Raw genomic sequence first — 19,716 nt, forward strand, 5'->3', positions numbered from 1 at the left:
GATTGCATATGAATGCAATCTTTACGGTGCAGCAATAGCTTCAAGTGCAAAAATGGGCCACTTACAAAACATTTTTTAATATAATTGTAAAGATGAATATTTCTTATCACAAATTGACAGTGGCTTTCCATCGACTAAACTATTCAGCTGAAAACCCCCCGCTGTGCCACAGTGTTTTGTTTGTTTCTGTCTTTTCTTTTCTTCTGCCATGTAACTCAATGCCCAAGCAGTATCAGGAGCACTCACGCACACAATGTAGCACTGCCGGTTCTCAGTCTCCTTGGCTTTGATGGGGGCTGGAGGTGGCAGGGGACCCCTGGGGAGATCTGAGACCCAGTCCCAGTGAGCAGCCTGGAGCCCCGATGCTTTGAACGTTGGCCAGTCATGTCCTCTTCAAGCCCTTTCACTTTGAATATCATTATTTTCCCTTGTCCCAGCTCAGACTAATAGTTGTATTCTGCTCTTAGCATTGGTGCGTATTGTTAGTGTAGCTGTAAATGTGCAGTAGCAATAACAGAGTGTATGGACTTACTGCCTCTGCTATCAATCAGGAGCAAGAGAGAGTGTAACAGTAAAGGCATGTTGGAAATTGCAGCATTGTATAATCTGTGACCCTCAATTCTTACACAGTTCAGTCTTGGTATAGATAGCCTCTAGAGACAACAGAGAAAAAAAATATTTCTTTGTCTGGTCAAAAACAATAAAATAAAGCTTTTCCTTGGCTGTAAAAGCTCAAATAAACAACTTGCGAGATTGAATTGCCCAAACCAATCTGCAATTCATAGACAATCAAACACCTCCAGGTTTTGTCTCACATCACATGCTGCTGAGAGAGAGAGAAAGAGAGAGAGCGAGAGAGAGAGAGAGAGAGAGAGAGAGAGAGAGAGAGAGAGAGAGAGAGAGAGAGAGAGAGAGAGAGAGAGAGAGAACTGCAGGTTGTTTTGATAAATAACAGCGACAAAGTGCTCTGGGAACAGTATTTTAGCTCCAATCCATCAGTGTTTATGGACAAACTGTAAATTATTTTTTATGTCTTCACTTTGAATAAAGTTCAGAAATATCCAACTGGGCAATTTCACTGTTTTACTGAACTTGATTTGAAAACCAGCTTCTTGTTTCTCACTAGTGCTTTTATTGACTTTTTCTATTATTCATTCATAATATAAGACATTTTAGACACACACACACACACACACACACACATACACACACACATACACACACACACACACACACACACACACACACACACACACACACACACACACACACACACACAAAACCATTGGAGATTCATAAGCACTGCCTGTGGCTGTCAATTATACCGCTGTAATCTGGGCTTTAAGATTATACATTAATAATTTAAGTATCTAATTACTGCCTTGCATCCTTCACGACATTACAGATAGTTCGCAAACTTGTGTGTGCCTATGTGTTCTCTTTTTATAGCTCGAGAAAAGTGTAAACATGAGTTTCTGTGTACAACGTGGAAAGCTGCACACAGAGCTAAGAGCCCATGTTCGGCTGAGCAGCAAGGGGATGAGGCAGAGGTATTATTATTATCCAAAGAAAAGCTTTATAAAGAGCTGTCGCATATTAAGTGGGGTGAATACTTAATGTGAGTCTAATTAAGCTGCGTCTGTGTGTGTGTGTGTGTGTGTGTGTGTGTGTGTGTGTTAGAGAAACAGAGGAACCACAAATGATGGGAAAGAGACAGACGGATGGAGAGACAGAACAATTTGACTTGCATCATACTCACTATGTCACTTGACGAGGTGGTTGCACTAACCTGATTTTCAGACGGCGCAGCATGGGATCGGCAGCGGTGCCCAGCACCCAGATGGTGAAGCCGACCAGCAGCAGAGTGGTGGTGAGGATGGTGCTCCTCACTTCTGTGGATGTGTCTCTTATTGCCAGGCTAAAGGCTACAGCGCCCCTGAAACCTGAGAGCAGAGAAGACATTTCTGAGCAAACAGCTGTATTGCTGCCATCCATCAAACCAACCAATTATTTGAAAAGGGCAGGAGAGAGCTATCTAGTTAGAAACTCTGTCCATGGGTAACATACGTCATCCTGACTATCACTAGCATTTACCAGCTGCTCATCAGCAAGCAGCCCCAAAACAAACTTCTCGATTGCTGGACAGTGGTGACGTAATTCTTAAAGCCAAAACAATTCCCAAAACAAATCCTTTATTGCCATGAGGAACAGATTTTGGAGGTAGTGGCAGTGGGGGGAGTTTAGAAAAATAGCAAGACAAGGGTTTTTTTTTTTTTTTTACAAAGAAACCTTCTTATGTAAGAGGTAAAGTGGGTCAGGCAAGCAACGAAACATGCTGCTGCTGCACTATCCCACATCACTTCACATTGAATATTATTTTCTCCTGCATCATCAAACTGTTCACAGCTTCAACCATTAGACACTTAAGTGGGGTGATTATTTAATCTTTTCCAAAATACAGATACAACAATAGAACAAGGCTGCAGGTGAATTGTTTCAAAACACTGCAAAATGTGACATTTTAAAAATGTTGCTAAAAAACAACAACACAATGTTAATCGGTATTATTAAGAACTGTACCTGCAAACATCATGAAGTGCTGGAAGGAACGCGGTATCTTGGTTGTTCGTCCCAGGTTTAGGAGGAATGAAAAGGAATAGATGTGACAGGCTCTGGATACAAAGATGGAGAGCTGTTTGTGCAGATTAAGGAGAATACTTATGACTTAGAAACACTCACAGGTTGAAGCACACTTATGAGTCAACATGTTGGCATGGAAATTTGGTTATTTCTCAATGAAAACCACAATTTCTTTGATTCATGTATGAGTCTGCAGTATTAGTTAAAGGTTCAACTAAGTTATTGATAGATAAGGTTTGACTTTATTTAGATAATTCCATAATAAATACAAAAGTACCTATTCTATGTAAGACCAGGCAGCAAAAGTACACCCTAAAATATCAACGTATATGCACGTGCACACACACAAATAATCTCTGAAAATGTTCTGTTTAGGATGCAAACACAGCAGTGTGGCACCATGCTGAGGCATGAAGCCAATCAGGCTCTGCCAGCTGTCTCTGCCCTCCACACACACACACACTTTGATGTTTCACATAGGATGGGACTGAATGCTAAGTGTCCTGGGTAGGAGTTAGTGAGAGGATATATGTACAATTATCGGGGACATAGCTGCCGTCCTGGATACACTTAACATCTTTTGTCATACTTTTAGAAAAAGTTACTGCAGCCCCTTAAAACCTCATATGTGCCTGAGTGCCTGAGATCCTCCGATAGGTTCTTGTTAGTGCCGAGGCAATAAACCGGAGGAGGCCGGGCTGTAGGAGATGAGGCAAGCTTTTTACTCTTTTAAAAAAATACACTTTGTCAGATCCTCTTTGAATTTTGGTGCAAAAATAATCTTTACAGATTTAGGTACCCCTGCTTGAGCATCATGGGGAGATGTGATGTAAGCTTTTCTAAAGTAACTCTAAATGTGTCGCCTGGAATAATAAAAAGGGACCAATATTTTAGGCAGGGGACCTTAGTCTGACAGGTCTTTTACTAAAACACCAGCTCCCTAGCACCCTGCAGTCAATAGTAGATCTTACTATGGCTTCTAGATCTATGGCTTTTCAAAAGCAATATCCTTCTCCCAAAAGCAGTAATTTCTCTTTATCAAAGGCCTGTAAGCTATTTGAATGGAGGTAATTAAACACTTTCATATCAGCCCCATTGTCACTGGTGAAGGCTGGATATGGTGATTAAAATCTCCTGCGTAACCAAAGAGCGATTAACAGGGTTGAATCACTGGGGTTATTTCATTTTTATGGACACTTTAAGCATTGTACAAGAGGACTTAGACCTCCATTTATTCTTGTTTGTACATCCGGGTCAGCTTCCAACAGGTAAAGTTAGCCAGATTTCTTTCACTCCAAGCTTTTGTTCTTGAAGCACAATTGCGAACAAAGCTAAACTGGCTCAACGCTCAAATCAAACATTTTCTACCTGGCAGAACCTCACACTGTGAACATAAGAGGATTGGAAAACGAATCTGCTCCGTCGACTCTTTCTCTGGCCCCTTTGACCCTATGGTGGAAGATGGATTGTAATAATAATTGCTGGCCATCTGGGCACTGGACTGTGAAAGAGCAGCCCCTTGGAGTGCGGCCACTCGTCTCTTTCCTCAGGCGTACGCTATGGTCATGCCAGCTCTCAGGCAAGGACGACTGTAGCCATCAGTCCATTACTACCCCGTCGTTCCCATCAGGAAGTAACGCTGACGCATACAACAGCAGCTGTGAATGCGAAACATCTGTTATGATGGTATAACTTTAACATGTGATGAGTATCATTAAGGGGTTGATGACTTTTTATTTACATACAATGTATTGTAGCTGCATTGCATTCTGGTCTGCAGGGACTCCAGTCAGAGGGGCATCTTCTGTGATGAATTTCTACTAGTATGGTTTTTGAGTCTTGGTGCAAAAATATTTATTCTAAGAAGTTTCATTTGAGTACAGCCCAAAACGTAAATACAGTATATTCACAGTGATATAAAACTGAGAAAAGTAATAATCTTTACGTTGGAGAAGCTGGGACCAGTAAAAAGTTGGCATGTTTGCTCAATATAGGACTTATTATAAAAAATCGTTCTCCAATAATGTTCTGTTTCTATATTTGCCCAGTATATGCACACAACATAAATACACTACCTAACAATATCTTGCATGTCTGGGGAACAAAAGCAAATACGCTTCATCAATAGCATGATAAGAGCATTTTAGATTGGATTTTTCCATGAACGACATTGGAATACCAGAACAGAAAGCTCTTTCACTGGAGTTTTCTAAAACTAATACAATTTAATCTTCAACCTCAACAGAGATACGGTGATTAATCCACTACAAACTTAAGCACTCTGATCTTATTTCAAACAGGCAAACATCTTTATTCCACTGAGCTTTGCTAGAGAACAGAAACTAGCAGCAGTAACAATAACAAAGACCTATTTAAATGTCGGTTTTTAAAGGCATTCCGCAGCGCAAACTCTGCACTGCAGCATCTTAATCTGCAGAGATGGTGATCATGGGAGACCGACTGGATGGCATTTGCAGAGCTCACCGGATCAAACTTGTGCAATTTAAGTGCTAATTCACTTTTAAAAATAAAAGACTGGGGAAATTACTGCACTGCAGCAGAGAGGCAGGATAAAAAACAAGAAAACCACTCTGGTCAAATAAGTGGCAGAAGACTGTGCATATAAGGATTGTGGCAGAACGTGGAAGAAACAGAACAAAATGGAACAATCGTTTCTGGGGTCTGAGCAGGAGCCAAAGGCTGCACAGTGGGGATTGAAGATGCTCTTTCACAAAGATGAAAAGGATACAAATGCCCCGGTAATGAAGAGAGCCTTAAAGACATGGTGGGGAAACATCAACAATACATATCCCATGTAGCTGAAGATGAAAATCTCCCCCAGGAAGTTGAAGACTTCAAAGAGCTGCAAATTATAAAAGGGTTTGAGAGGATCATGAGGGAGAAGGTCACCGGAGATGGGGAGGGGTTCAGGGGGGATGGGTGAGTGTGAGTGAGTGAGTGTGTGTGTGCGTGTGTGTGTGTATGTGTGGGGGGAGAGGGGGGGGGGGGGGGGGGGGGTTAGTGGGGTGAAAGTGAAGGACTCGGATCATATCTGAAATGAGTAAACAGGCTTAGATTTGCACAAACATGACAAATCCAGAGTAGATGTGATTCGCTGATCCTTTGACGGAGCAACCGAGTCGATGAGCGATGAACACCCAACATGTTTGTGTCATCATCCTCTTGTTAGAGATTTTGAACATGGCATTTGTGGAAGTATGACACATTCTGACATTATAACTCAGTCCTACATTTCCTGTAACGACCCAGGCCATACCAAAATGCTTAGATGTAATTTACTCTGGGGGAAAATACAATTTGAATTATTTTAATAGGGCACTTCTGCATAAGAATAATATTATTAATTAAGGTCCTTATGTTGTATTTAATTAGAGCAGATGTTACGAGACCATTAATGATTTATTATTTTCTGTTTTTACCAGTTAAACCAGCTTTGGTAAAAAGCTATCTAATTGAATTAATGTACCTTCTTCCTGAACATCACAAGGACAAGAGATGCCACAGAGAAACTACTAGCTATTCAACCAGTTTCTGCATACACTAAATCCATTTGTCTTGTCCTTTGAGCTGCAGCTGCATGTACAAATCATAAAAATGTAGATAAAGGCAGTCTGCCAAGTAAACATACTGCGCCATATACATGCATAGAGCCAATCCACTTTATAGGCAAAAGCTTCATCTGTCCCGCATAGCATTTTAAAAGGCTTTTCTGTGATAAACAGTTAGCCCCACTGTGGCACCGATAATGAATAATGAATGCATATATGAGTATATGTGTGTACTTCTGATGTATTTGCTCCTCTGTGAAGCTTGCCGGTACAGTATGACAGAGCACTTGCCTCCATCTGTGCTCAGCCTTTTGAGCAGAAAGCTGGAGACTGGCCTCCCACACAGACACACTGGACAACCAGAGCACTAATGGCAATTAATGATTGCACCCAGCACGCAGGACACAAACACGGCATCAAAAGGCAATGTGAACAAAGTGGGTAAACTGAAAAATGCGGTCTCAAAACTACCGCTGAATAGGCCTCAATCCACCTCCAGAAACCCACCTGACTGGTCCTGGTCCTGCCCTCAGAGGATAAATTGTGATTTGTGTATCTTGCCTGGCTCAAGCCACAAAACAGCACCGCCACAATACCTGAAAGATAAACAATCAAAAAATTAATAAAACATGAAAATTAATGAAAATTATAAAAAGGAAATAGACAATTCAGTATTAAACATCCATGACATCTTTACAGGAGCAAATGTGAGCATGAACATTTCGTGTGAAACAGTCATGGAGGACTATTCTGTAAACAGAAGGGAGGTAAACAATGTGCTGTATCTAATTAGAACTGGGTATGTGAAATTGCTGAATCATGCACATATTATGTAATCAGGTGTGGGAGTATGTGTATGCCTGTGTGCTGGTTAACACACCTAGCCTTGGGGATATCATGTCGAGAATATGCAGTAGGAGGTCCTTCCATCATAGGAACATGTTTAGTGAAGAGTCTTTGTACTGTATGTGTGGTAACACCCAGCATTACTTAAATCAAAGCAACTGACCAGAGATAAACTGAGTTATAGTTTAGTTTTCAAATTAAATGTGGAGATGATGATTCAAATATGTAAAAAAATTAGCAGAACAATGCATGTAGGCATTCAAAGTCATAGAATCCAATTAAATCATCCTCTGTGCAGCTACTAATTGACTTTTAAGTATTTGACACCAGATCAGACCGGCCAAACCCTGTATCCACTCATTGTCCCGGTTCTAGTGAAGTCCAGCTGTTTAAACAGCTTAAATGTACTGTCCAAGTCCAACCCAATTCAAGTATCCTCATGTTTCAGGCTAAAGACGCTTCTTCCATTTCTACCCTTAGAGACAGGAAACTCTGGCAATAATGAATGCTAAAGAATGACATCACCTCTGTAGATTGTGCCAGATGTGGAGGAGCAGAAATGAACAAAAGGCAAACACACGAAAAGCAAAAGTAAAGAAGGGAAAGAAAGGCAGAGGAAACATGGGGGAGGGAGCGATTAGGGCCCCTGCTGGGAAAGAGGAGGCTGGCTGGAGCAGAGAGCTGGAATTTGAAACATGTAGCATTTAAGGTGAGTTTCCGCCTCACAGGACATGCTTGTTTGGTTGCAGACATTCAATTTCCCATTTTTCACAGAAGATGGAAAACATGTGAATTTATTGTGATGAGGAGCAAGACTTCGAGGACTGAGCTAGCAGAAATAAATATGGCAGCAAAGAAAAGATAGCACCTGCCGCTCAGGCTGCTCAGTGAAGCTAGTCAATTATTTTCTCTTCCCATTCGCACGTCACACTAGGAGGCTGACCTATACCTGCACTATGCTACCTCTGGTAATCCCTGTCCACAATGTCCTTTCCAGCAATGTTCAAAAAAGTCTAATGGAGCATGCCACCATGGCGGATCTCATGTTGGTTCCATTTGGTTGATGGCTTCAACGTCCTCCTTGGTTTACATAACAGTGACGGAGGTAACACATCATCCACCATCCACATAGAGACTCCCCCACTCAGGGCCCTTGGCAACAGATGAGATGCATCCCATAATAATGAGAGGTTGTGAGGGGCATAAGATTAATGATCGCAGGGCTCTCTGCGAGGCTGAGGGTCATTAGGCACACCCTCACTAAACTCCAGCAATTAACAGAAAGCGCCTTGATTACCAAAGGACACCAGGGAGGAGTCCAATCGCTCACTGGGTCGCTCTGTATGAGGTGCCGCTTCACCCTAAATGGACCATTAAAAGGCCATTGAATGAAGTAGCACTCATCAGATTAGTTTTGTTCGGGTCTAGTTTTGTACCAAGAACATTGAAGATTGCAATATGACTCATTTTTAGATTACTGTGACAAAATGTCAGGATCACAACCAGTTTTCTAACACTGCAGGTTTGAAGGTGAAATTAAGTATTTCATTATTAGCCCTGGTATTACAGTATCAATACAGTAGAGAAAAGTTGTATCTGCACTAAAAAATACCAGAGGCTTTGTATCAGATACTGGAGTAGAGAGAATCACTGCCCTTGGTTTTGCGGCAGTGTGCCTCCCACACTGGGCAGCATTCACAGTGGTGTACTTTATAGACAGGGCATCTGGGTCTAATAGAAAAGGGTTGCACTATTTCATTAAAACCGTCATCTCCTCCTCCACAGGCCACAGGGAGGATTGCCAAGAAAGAGGGAGCTCTACAACCTCAGCTGAATGAATGGAATCCCTCTGACACAATCGGGGCAGGAAGAACAACACTACTAATGTGTGCATATGTACACTGCATTCATATTTCACAACTACATTACGACCGGCTGGTGAAGAAATAGATGAAGACAATTCCAGGCAACTGAGCCAAGTAATTGTTTGTTTTTTCCGAACACAAGCTACCCAAGATTCCAGATACTGGGAAACAGTGGTGAAAACTAAAACAATGTAATATAAATACAACCTCCCCTTGGTGATGGATAAAGAAAACAAAAGCAAGGTCATGTTGTATCCATTTAAAAAAAGACCTGGGCACGTCTTGACTTTCCAGGATATCTGTACAAACAGCGAGGGCGAGAATGAACGCTATTGTGCTATTATGGCTTGCTGCCTATCTGTGGGCATCTCCAAACTAAGGGTCCAAACATGCTCTGACAGAGTAGGGCGGACACCATTTCAAAATGAGTTATGGGGGTTGAGCCCAGAATGGGATTGGTACCTTCAGTGCCCTGTTGAGAGGAGATGGTTTAATACTTTCTCATCTGTATGTTGTTGACTCGCTACAATGCCAAGGACTCTCAAAGGGTAAAGTGTGGAAGGGAAAGGCCCTCATCTAATGCTGGTGTAGGTTTTCATCTGTTCTTGAGTGAGGAATCGTGCAGATGGTCAAGGCTAGACAGCAGACAAGTGTACATATCATTCCCAGGTTTGTGAAGTGTCAATGGCCTCAGAGACGCACTGAAACAGCAGAGCTTGGTAATCAAACAGCTGCTTGTGCCACTGATATTGTGGAGGAGAGAGCGAGTCAGTGCATACAGCTGAGAAGGTTTGCATGAGGGGGAAAGGGGAAAGTTGACTCACCAGATTTGTATTTGTATAATTGTATCCATTTGTCTGAACTCCACGCTGCCAAGTGATGACATGGACACACACACACGCACACGCTCACGCACACTGAACGCTCACCCGAAAGTCCGCTGGCTTCAGCTGAGAGGAAGCTGCTCCAGGACAGCAGGAAGAAGACGGATGTTTCCAGAAGTGGATTCTCACATAGTCGAGTGAATTTGGTGAGGTGGAAAGAAAGTTAAAGGTATACAAGAAGGTAATCAAACAGCACGCAACATTTTGCACCAGGCCAATGCAACTTCAACAGAAATGTATGGCTGTTGTGTGGCAGACTACCTGTACTGAAGGGTGCAGCCTTTTTCTGTAACCTCTGCGAACAAAAAGTATCTGCAGAAGCTGCTCACTAAGCCAGGAAATCTGACATTTAGAGTAACCCACTGGGTCTTTCGGAGATACTTTCTGCACGTTCCCCAAAAGATAACAGTCCACATCCCACTCCTTTCTCACTGTCCCGCATTCCCTCTGGCAAAGCTTCATTGTACAGCGTACAGTACGTCTTCACACAGTGTTCCAGAGAGAACAACACAGGATGAAAGTTCAGTGTTTGTGATAGTCACAGAGAGGGAAGATGGGTGGGTTTAGGTACTGTGAATGTTACAATATTAGGACTGCTAACTGTTTACAGTTTGCTGCCCTGCATTCCCAACCCCCGCAAATACCCTGTTGACTTACAATAATGCCAATAATGAAAACACCTTCACAAGACTGATTGTTTTTGTAATTAACAAGGACAGGTATAGCAGTAATTATGAACAACTGTACACCAAACTGAGTCTCTTTAAGAAACTACTATTGCACAAAAGAGCAGGCTGTTGCTGTGGTTGGCATCAGCAAAATCTAATAAATGCTCACTTTGTGCTTTGCCGACACCCATAGATTAGTCACTGTGAATAAGGGCTGAGCTGTGCCCCAAACGCCTCATGACACTTCCTCATTTTTCATCCTAAAGTCTTATAACTAAAAGATCAGAGGGAAATGCTGGACAACAGCGCAAGTCAAAACTTCATCAGAGGCTATTGGCTTGATTGAAGACCTCTCTGCCACCGTTAATCTCACAGAAGCACTTTAGACTTAGCTGCGATGCTTTTGTTCAGGTGGTACAGTAAGGGTTTGTTAGGGAAGCAATTACCAAGTCGAGGAAGTGGATAGATTGCAGCGGAAGCTGAGGTGATAATTGAGTTTGGGTGCAGAGGCAGAGATGGGAGGGGGTGAAAGGATATGAGGGCTGTTATGACTGTGAATATGAAACCCAAGAGGAAGGAGCTGGCAAGCAGTCCGAGAAAATAACCAACAGAGAGGAAGAAGGCCGGGGGGTTGAAGATATGTCCTGCACCCATCTGGCTGTAGGTGGTGATGGCACTGGAAGACAAATTGACAAAGACAGAAAAAAAGGGTTACATACATGAAAAAGAGATTGCTAAGGAACAAAAAGCAATTGCACAATTACTCCAGATTTAAATATGAGTCTTACTGATGCTGGAACATTAAAGCGTCAACATGGTTTATGGCTCAGAAAGACAAATGCAGTCGTCAGAAATATGGCCCACTTGGTTCTTGGTGTAAACCAGTCTGCAGCAGTGAGCATAAATTCACATGCTTATTATGCTGAGCTAAGCCTTTAAGGGAAATTTATTGGAGCCACTCCTAAGAACACATGCCCTTCTTTAGAAGTTAAATCCTACCCTGAAAACAATCCATTCTGAATTATTTGCCTTAGAGACGTCCCCTAGTAGCTAGTGGGAAGCAGGAGAAATACTATTGTTGTTCACAAAGACAGCAGCATCGTGCTATTTACACCGCTATAAATATTTACTTTGTCGGGGGAGGGGGAGACTTCCACATGGAAGTCATTGAGTGCAAAAGAGGCCTCACAGGGTGGAGGGAGGGAGGGGGGAGGAGAGAGAGACAGAGCCTGAGGTGAAGCAAGCAGCAAGCAGAGACAGGCAACCATGCGAGTGGCTGATGGAGCCGGCTGCCTTTGTGGAATGACGTCTCTTTACCCACCACAGACTTCAACTGTACTAAATGAATGTTAAACCAATGAGTCAACAGAACAATGAGAAAGTTGTTGTTGTTGTTTTTGCTTGCTAAATTTGTGTTACATCTTCTTATATCCAGGGTAAAACTTACTTTATACTACAGCTACCATTAAAATGGTTTGTTTAGGATCCTTAAGGTTTAAAAAAATGTCTGACAAATGAAACCGGATTGTAACTCCACTTTTTATGCAGTCAGGTTGAAATGAGCGAGCACACGCCGCAACATTCCTAATCTCCATAGCAGAAAGGGAAGAATCAATCAAGCTGTCGCTAATGAGCTCAGCAAATTGAAAGGGGCGGACAATCTATTATCCCCTCCATGAGAATAAAGACTCAAGTTGTGTTCGCATATTCAATTTGGTTACTAGTCTCTTGGTCAGTGTGGCTCTCTAAGATGCTGTTGACTCCCCAGTCAGAAATCTCAAGATGTCAACACAGGACCTGGTTGAATGGTGGCTGGGTCAGGGCTGCTGGAGCAGCAAGTGTAGTGCCTGTGAGAGGGCACATCAGCGTAAGGTTGAGCTGCTCTGGGAGCTTGTTAAAATTCCAGTGCCAGGGCCCCGCGTGGCTCACTAATAAGGGCAAGCTTTGTGTGTGGAGCCAGGGCGACCGGCAGGCCAGCGAGCCAGTCAAGTGACAGGAGATGGCATGAAGGCCGGTCACGCCACTCCAGGAACAAACACAGCACTATCTGACTGTTTGCCCGGGAAAGACGTGCAGGCTCCCTCCTCTGCACTTCAATGTACACTGAGACAGCAGCCGCGGCGTGAACACAACAATCTGTGCACTCGCCTCCTTTTCTCTCCATCTGCCAGTCTGTCTGGACCCATTTTTGCAATCGGAGAAAGAGATGTCAGAGTGTGCAAGTACTGTACATGGGATGCCTCAGTCACTGTGAATACAATATGCAAATATGGACACATAACTTATCCCTGTCATCTCCCTTCCATTTTTTTTTCATATGCTTGCTCGGCCATCAACATGGACCTGTGTGAGTTGTCGTTTCTCTCTTTCTCCATCTCTCTGCTCCCCATCTTGCCATCTGTTAGCATGTCTACTTGAAGAGCTTTGTACACTAGCACTGCGTAAATACAGCAGACAATGACGGCAATGTGTGTGAGCGGGACAAACTCGCATTTTTAAGTGCACTGCTGGAGAAAGGGGAAAAGTAGAGGGAAATGAATGAAGCAATTGAAATGCATGAACAAGACATGACTGCATCATGGCTGCTTCACCGAGCTTCCTGGGGTTTTATTTATGCTGTATTTTGTCAGGATTTGACAGTAGCTGTGTTAGCCGAGTTCGTTAGCTGGGAGCGTGTGTCTCTGCCCTGGCAGTGAGTCTCTCCACTGAGCACCTTAATGAGATGCTGACAGTGCCAGGGGCAACTCGCTTATACAGTCCACTGCATCGCATCTGAGGCGCTCATGCGGTTTTGCCAATCACACCCTTTCCTTAAAGCTGGCAGTATCCATCCAGCCTTCACTCGCCTACACGTCCACCCCCGTAATGCCAACTGGGAAAGACTGAGCTCCCACAGTCAAACCTAGAAATGTATTGCATTCCGAAGGCAGAGACGAATCCGAAAGCAAGACGCTCACTGTGTCAGGACGATGGCCACGGCATCGTTCAGGACACTCTCGCCGAACAGCAGGGCGTGCAGGTCCCGGTCCACTCGCAGCTCTGACAACAGGCCGAGGACTGCAACTACAAAAAAACAAAACAGTTACTGCTGTTGAAGACTGCAGGAAGTGCAATAACTTTGCTTTGCTAATCACACAGCAGAAGTTGTGTGGAGTATCACCTCTTCTGCTACAAACAGGAGAAGTCAGGGGAATTAATGTTGCAGAGTAATATTACAAGCTGACAGCAAATGTCAGCACACTGACAGCACTGGAAAGAGGATTTTGACACTTGGAACAGTCGGAGTAACTAAACCAAGCAACGACTCGTTCAGCTCAAACTGAAGGAAATACAGAATGCTTTGGAAGAGACAATATTTGTGTCGGCAAAGGAAACAGAGCAGAACTAAATGCCGTGCTGATCATTGTCCTTTTTCAATGACTCATTAAGAATAATCTACATATTTTAGACTGTAGTAGCAAACTCAAGACATCTGGAATTTGATGTTTCTCTGTATGATGACTAGATTTGCATGTGTACAAAATAGCAAAATATAAAACTACATAGTTTGGCCTTTGTATATTATCACAGAATGAATGAACACTGTGTACTATACAGAAGCACAAATCAAATGAACACATAATTTGACACTTACTAGTATTTCAAGCCCAGAGAATGGATCAACACGTTTTCAAGCAAAAAAACAAAAAGAACAAATGTAACAAGCTAAATCTTAGTCTGCCCGTTTATTATACAGGGTACATTTCCTGTGTACAACATGGCAGTCTGTGATTTGCTGGCGGCAGTAGCAGCGGCAGACACTGCAGACACCGCAAATCATCCGGCTTAATTAAATGACTTATGGTTAGCACTGCAGGTGTTTCTGTTTGACGTGTGTTCCTGTTTGCTGAGCATGAACGTACTGTATGTGGGAGTGTGGTTATTAGCTCAGAGCATTGCTGCAGTGCTCACCACAGAGGGAGATAACGACCAGGATTCTGGGAATGATGAGAGGACGCTGGTTGGAGAAGTGGGGAGATTAGAGTGAAGATGCTCCAGCTGATTAAAACTTCCAAAAGGAGCCAATTACAGTCTAATGTAGGGGAACAGGCACAGAGCTTCGTGCTTTAAATAATGTAAGATTCATGTACTGCTCAGCAACACAAATAATTTCTCCCAACATAATTACATTTCTCACACAGGTGCTTCTTGGAAGAGGACTTTGAGTGGACAAGGATGTTTACAAAGACAGAAGTGCAACACACAAATGCTACTGTTCAAGGTTGACAGTTAATCTCACACACAGCACAGACACAGCTATTAGTTGGAATGGGGAAACATTGAAAATAAAAAAAAACACAACCTGTAAAAAAAGATGGTTAACTAAACATTTTAAAATCTTTCTAACCACAGCTGTCATGAATAGTTGTAGTATCCACTATGAAAATGGTTTGGAATAGTTTGGAACTGGTACACTCTGGGTTGAGCTTCAAAGTTGGACTGTGTGTATCTGAGCATCCATCGAGGAAATGTTGGAAGGTTTTGAGGGTTGAGAAGAATGGATGTTTACTAATATGTCAAAGGAAGTTGGGCTTGTTGTGAGTCATATCTCTTTCACCAGCACTGATGATTTGGAAGGAGTCTCCAGCATTTACTGCAACCTCCAGATGATTCAACTCTTATGTAACGACATCGTCATCTACAGAGGTTAAACACCGGGAACCCCCAACCAATCAGTAGAGCTGATGAAACCTCTTTGATCAGTGGCAGAACATTGGAAAACTACATCACAAAAAGTCCACTTGCCTTTGATTTAAACCCAGACGAGCAAAGATGCTGAAGCACGGCAATCTCAAATGATTGCTGTTGAAGTTTGAAGTTCTGGGTAAATGAAACACTTAATCGTGCACTTTCTGTGTGTCCCGCATGATAACATTTCATTTGCCTTTAACTTTTAGCTCCTTAACTAAAGTTGATAAACTTGTGCTTGCAAGCTTTGGTACCATTTGCTCAATTTGCAATAAATATTACAGTAAATTGATTGTTTTGTATTATATATTAACGAAGGTTGTGACTTAGTCTGTAGCAGTTTGAAAGCAGTAATCAATAAAATAATAAATCAGGTATTCTGTGCTATTTCTTCCTCCTGAAGTCGACATAGACAAGATGTAAACGTCCAGAGGCAACTACCAACAATGCACACTGCCTAGCGTTTCCAGTTACTTCGGTTATTCCACCGTCGGTCATTTCTGAGACTGTACAGATTGTACCGGCTGGCAGACAGCATTGCGTAGTGAAAGTGAGGCTTATAGGAAACCAATCTAACCGCCGATGGTGTCATTACTCTATAGCCATTGCATCATTACAACAATCAACATCATTATTTCATAATTATAAGTTAAAAGAAGAAGAAAAAACAGTTCATGAATTCACAATTCTTATCTTGCATCTCACGACATATCTTGAAAAAAATGTTTCTCAGATCGTTAATGATGAAACTTTGTGATGAAAAATACAAAATAACTTGTTACACACTAGTTTATATAGTTAATTCTCTCAACACAAAGCCTCTGCTTAGGAAGATGAGCTGAATGCCACGGTGAGTTCACCAACAGTAAACGGAAGATGCTGAGCATACGAATAAGCGACATGCTCGGCGCAGCAGGACGGCTCGGTGACGACTCTGAGTGACACGGAGGATACTGACATTGACGAGGAGGTGACACACCTGTCAGCTCAGCACTGCGTGACACCTCGAGTGTCTCCCTCTGCGAAGATATTGGCTGTGGCCTTGTTTACAGGTACGGAAGCTACGATTACATTAGATTAAAATAACAATAAATCACATTGGATAGATAGATGGATACATAGATGGTAAGAAATATACACTAGAGAGAGAAAACATACTGGCACAAATCCTTATTGAAACTGCCACAAGAGAAACAAGAGTTTCAAGCAAGCAAAACAAAAGTATCATAATATAACCAAAACAATGACAGATATGGAGAAAGACAACACAGATACACACTCACAAATACACACACACACACACACACACACACACACACACACACACACACACACACACACACACACACACACACACACACACAGTGCCATTCTGAAGGCCAAACAATATCATATTCAAAACAATAACAGCTCCAAGTAGATTAATATTCCACCTGTTGAAACCAAGATGCTAAAAGAATCCTCTAAAGTTGTTTCAGAGAAACTCGTGATATGATTGATGAGTGATGCCGAGATGGATGCGTTTGGCCCCGTAGTGAATACCATGCCAGTGAGGCCATCACGGCCAGTATACGACCAGACTCATAAAAAGAGCAGCGGCCAGAGAGCAGCCTCAGGACCTGTTTTGACAGATCTGGCTCTTTGGTCTTTGACAGGTTTAAGGCTCCTGGTTGGGGAGGATCCTTTATCTGGAGAGGGTGAGGTAGGCCCTGGAGTCAGGATTGTTCCATCTCCTTGCTCCCATAATGCCTGGCTGATGACAGCATGTCGTGCACTACTCACACTGCAAGACGAAAAAGAAGAAAAAAAAGCCCACCCCCAAACACACACGCGCGCGTGTGTGCGGGTTGTCTGTGTTGTCTTGGCAACCCCGTCCTACAGCTGTCAAGTGTTCATCAGTTTCCACAGCAACACCATAAGGTGGAGAGAGACGGCAATTATTTCAGACATAATACAGTTGAAAGGGTTGAACGGAAGCCTTATTAGGTCAAATTACCCTACTGCAGAGGTTTAACAGAGGCAAAACTCATGACCATCTCCGTCAGAGAGCACGGGATTTGCTCGCTGATTTGACCAAATTAGGCAGATATAATACTGAAAGTGATGCATTAGGGAAGCCATAACAGTCAACAGGGAATTACTATAATTTCCCCAGCTCCACGTAAGAAGTGCTCAAATTTGTGGGCATTGACAAGAGCACAAGCAGGGGTCACAAGACTGCAGCTGGAAAAGCCTTCCTTGCAGTTTGAAAGCAAGTTGAATTAAAACCAGCACTATGTAATTACAAGTTTTCCAGTTTTCCTTCCTCTGAATCTCCAAGTACTTCCATGGTATGTCAGCATAAGGTATTTTTAAATCTCCATTCATTCGAACAGCAATGCGGACAAAGTTAATTAGAGCCTTACAGGAATGGATCATGCTGCTCTTTGTCTATCAGGGATGGTAGCCTTGCACCATGAATCTGTGGCCCATCATATTTCGTGACACTTAAGAGTTTATTACAGCCCAAATGGGTTGACCTAATATTGACAGCTAGACAGAAGTTAAAAACTACTAAGCCAATATAATTTTACCATGGTTAAAAATAGTCACATTTCACACATTACATTTCTCATTCTTTGTACATGTTTAACCCCATCATATTTAGCTATTTAGGTTGCATATTCTTACTAAGTAAAAAGTTATTGTGGTCTGTTTCTGATGTCATTTCTGCATTTCTGTTGCCACTGCAGTACCAATCCTTAGTTCTGTTTACAATGTTGCAATATTGTTGGTAAGTTGAGTCACATGCACATTTACATCTATGTATAACTGTGTTTGTATAACTATGTAAAACTGCATTCAAATATTGGTATTTACTGTAAACATTTGGCCCGGTACTGAAGACGTAAAGTCATTTCCAGCTCTGGCATCATTTCCAGCTCCGGCATGCGAAGAGAAATAAGTATATTCAGTGTCCATGTCAAGAAAACTTCTGAAGAAGGAAATACATAGAAACTCAAAGATGAAAGGGAAAAACTACACTCCAACCTCACTGCCAAAAAAAGTCGTTCCTTTGAGAAGTTAAGTGAAGGTTTCACTGACCTTTTGTACCCATCCCTGAGGCTTGAGGATGCAGCGCAGCAGGCCTTCTACAGTGGGACCTGACCTGTGTGTCTTATTCTGAGGCTGAAAAGAAGAGTTTCACGGCTACAGAGCTTTTTGTATAAAACCAGCAATTTAAAATCAATAGATGCATGCTGGAATTAACAAATACGTACATGCTAGGGGCATTTAGGCCTCCTAGGAATTACATATTTTCAGATAAATATCAATAGGGATATTACAGATCTAAAGGTTGTCTCTCCTGTCTCGAACTGATTAATACAATCTAGAATTGCTCAGGTAGTTTCTGTCCACTGCAAAGAAAATGGGGGCCCACAGATGCTGTTTACATCTACCTTTAGATCTGCTGCTGTTATTGCTAGAACTGTTTCACTCATTTTCTCTACCAGCTTAATCGTTTGAACTGTCAGCAGGAGTCCATCCTCGCTCATATAGAGGCGACAAACTCACGCTGACATTAACTTAGACGCTTCAAACCCATAAGGGCTATCGCTTGTATTTGAGATAAAGTATTAATCGTAATCTCCCCCCAGTGCCGCCTCACCCGCCTAAGAAATATTTACATATATATACTATACTTCTCCCAACATAACGGTTTAAAAACTGCTCAAAATTATCTTCCACACTGCCAAAAATACGGTCACATTTAAAGATATTGATTCTAAAAATATCATCCTTATCAACTTTAAAAAGCTCACATTGTGTAATCTGTCGTTAATTGCAAAATGTTAACTCCTCCGGTCAATAAAATCTCCAAATCTCCCAGAAACAACAGAGAGGAAATTACCATGGTATTTTCAATGGCTACTGTAGCCCTAAATCAGGATCCAAATAAATACCAAAATGATATCACGAGCAATGGAAACATCCATCATATATATATATATATATATATATATATATATATATATATATATATATATATATATATATATATATATATATATATATATATATATATATATATAGTCCAGTGCGAGCAAAGTGACAAATACATTTGGCTTCCATTTCAGTCAAAGCTGCGAGGACTTTCAGTGTTCTCAAGATCTACAACATTTCAGTTGATACGTGACAGTTTCACTCACGCAATGAGTCATCCACGCAACCAGGAAGCTTTAGGAATGACGAGTTAAATTATTACTGAACACTAAATTGCCACCGCTGAGTGAAAATAAGTTTCTGAGTCGCTGTGACACAGTCACAGCGACTCAGCAACTTATTTTCACACACATACATAAGTATGTGTGTGAAAATAAGTCTGTGTCTATTTCTGGAGTGTTTCTTTGCTTTGGCCCCTTTCAGAAAAATCAGAAAGCCAACGCTATATTTGGACAGCTCGAGATAGAGAAAGCCGAGTGGTGTTGGCGTTTGGGCGATCGATGCATTGCGGCGCGATTCTAATCAAAGTGAC

At 42.1% G+C, this 19,716-nt stretch overlaps 1 protein-coding gene across 1 annotated transcript in view; it reads right to left on the bottom strand.

Moving 5' to 3' along the window:
* The window catches only part of LOC306750775 (sodium/hydrogen exchanger 9-like), a gene marked incomplete at both ends in the record, with an annotated part of 51,430 nt that overhangs the window by 21,334 nt on the left and 10,380 nt on the right, over window positions 1–19,716 (bottom strand). Inside the window, 7 exons of the mRNA XM_079234249.1 lie at window positions 1,790–1,943; window positions 2,581–2,692; window positions 5,390–5,503; window positions 6,717–6,805; window positions 9,850–9,955; window positions 11,010–11,148; window positions 13,430–13,535. Coding sequence (XP_079090375.1) covers window positions 1,790–1,943; window positions 2,581–2,692; window positions 5,390–5,503; window positions 6,717–6,805; window positions 9,850–9,955; window positions 11,010–11,148; window positions 13,430–13,535 — 820 coding nt within the window. The remainder of the gene's footprint in view (window positions 1–1,789; window positions 1,944–2,580; window positions 2,693–5,389; window positions 5,504–6,716; window positions 6,806–9,849; window positions 9,956–11,009; window positions 11,149–13,429; window positions 13,536–19,716) is intronic.

This window comes from Taurulus bubalis, assembly GCF_910589615.1.
Source record: "Taurulus bubalis genome assembly, chromosome: 18".
Lineage (NCBI taxonomy): Eukaryota > Metazoa > Chordata > Actinopteri > Perciformes > Cottidae > Taurulus > Taurulus bubalis.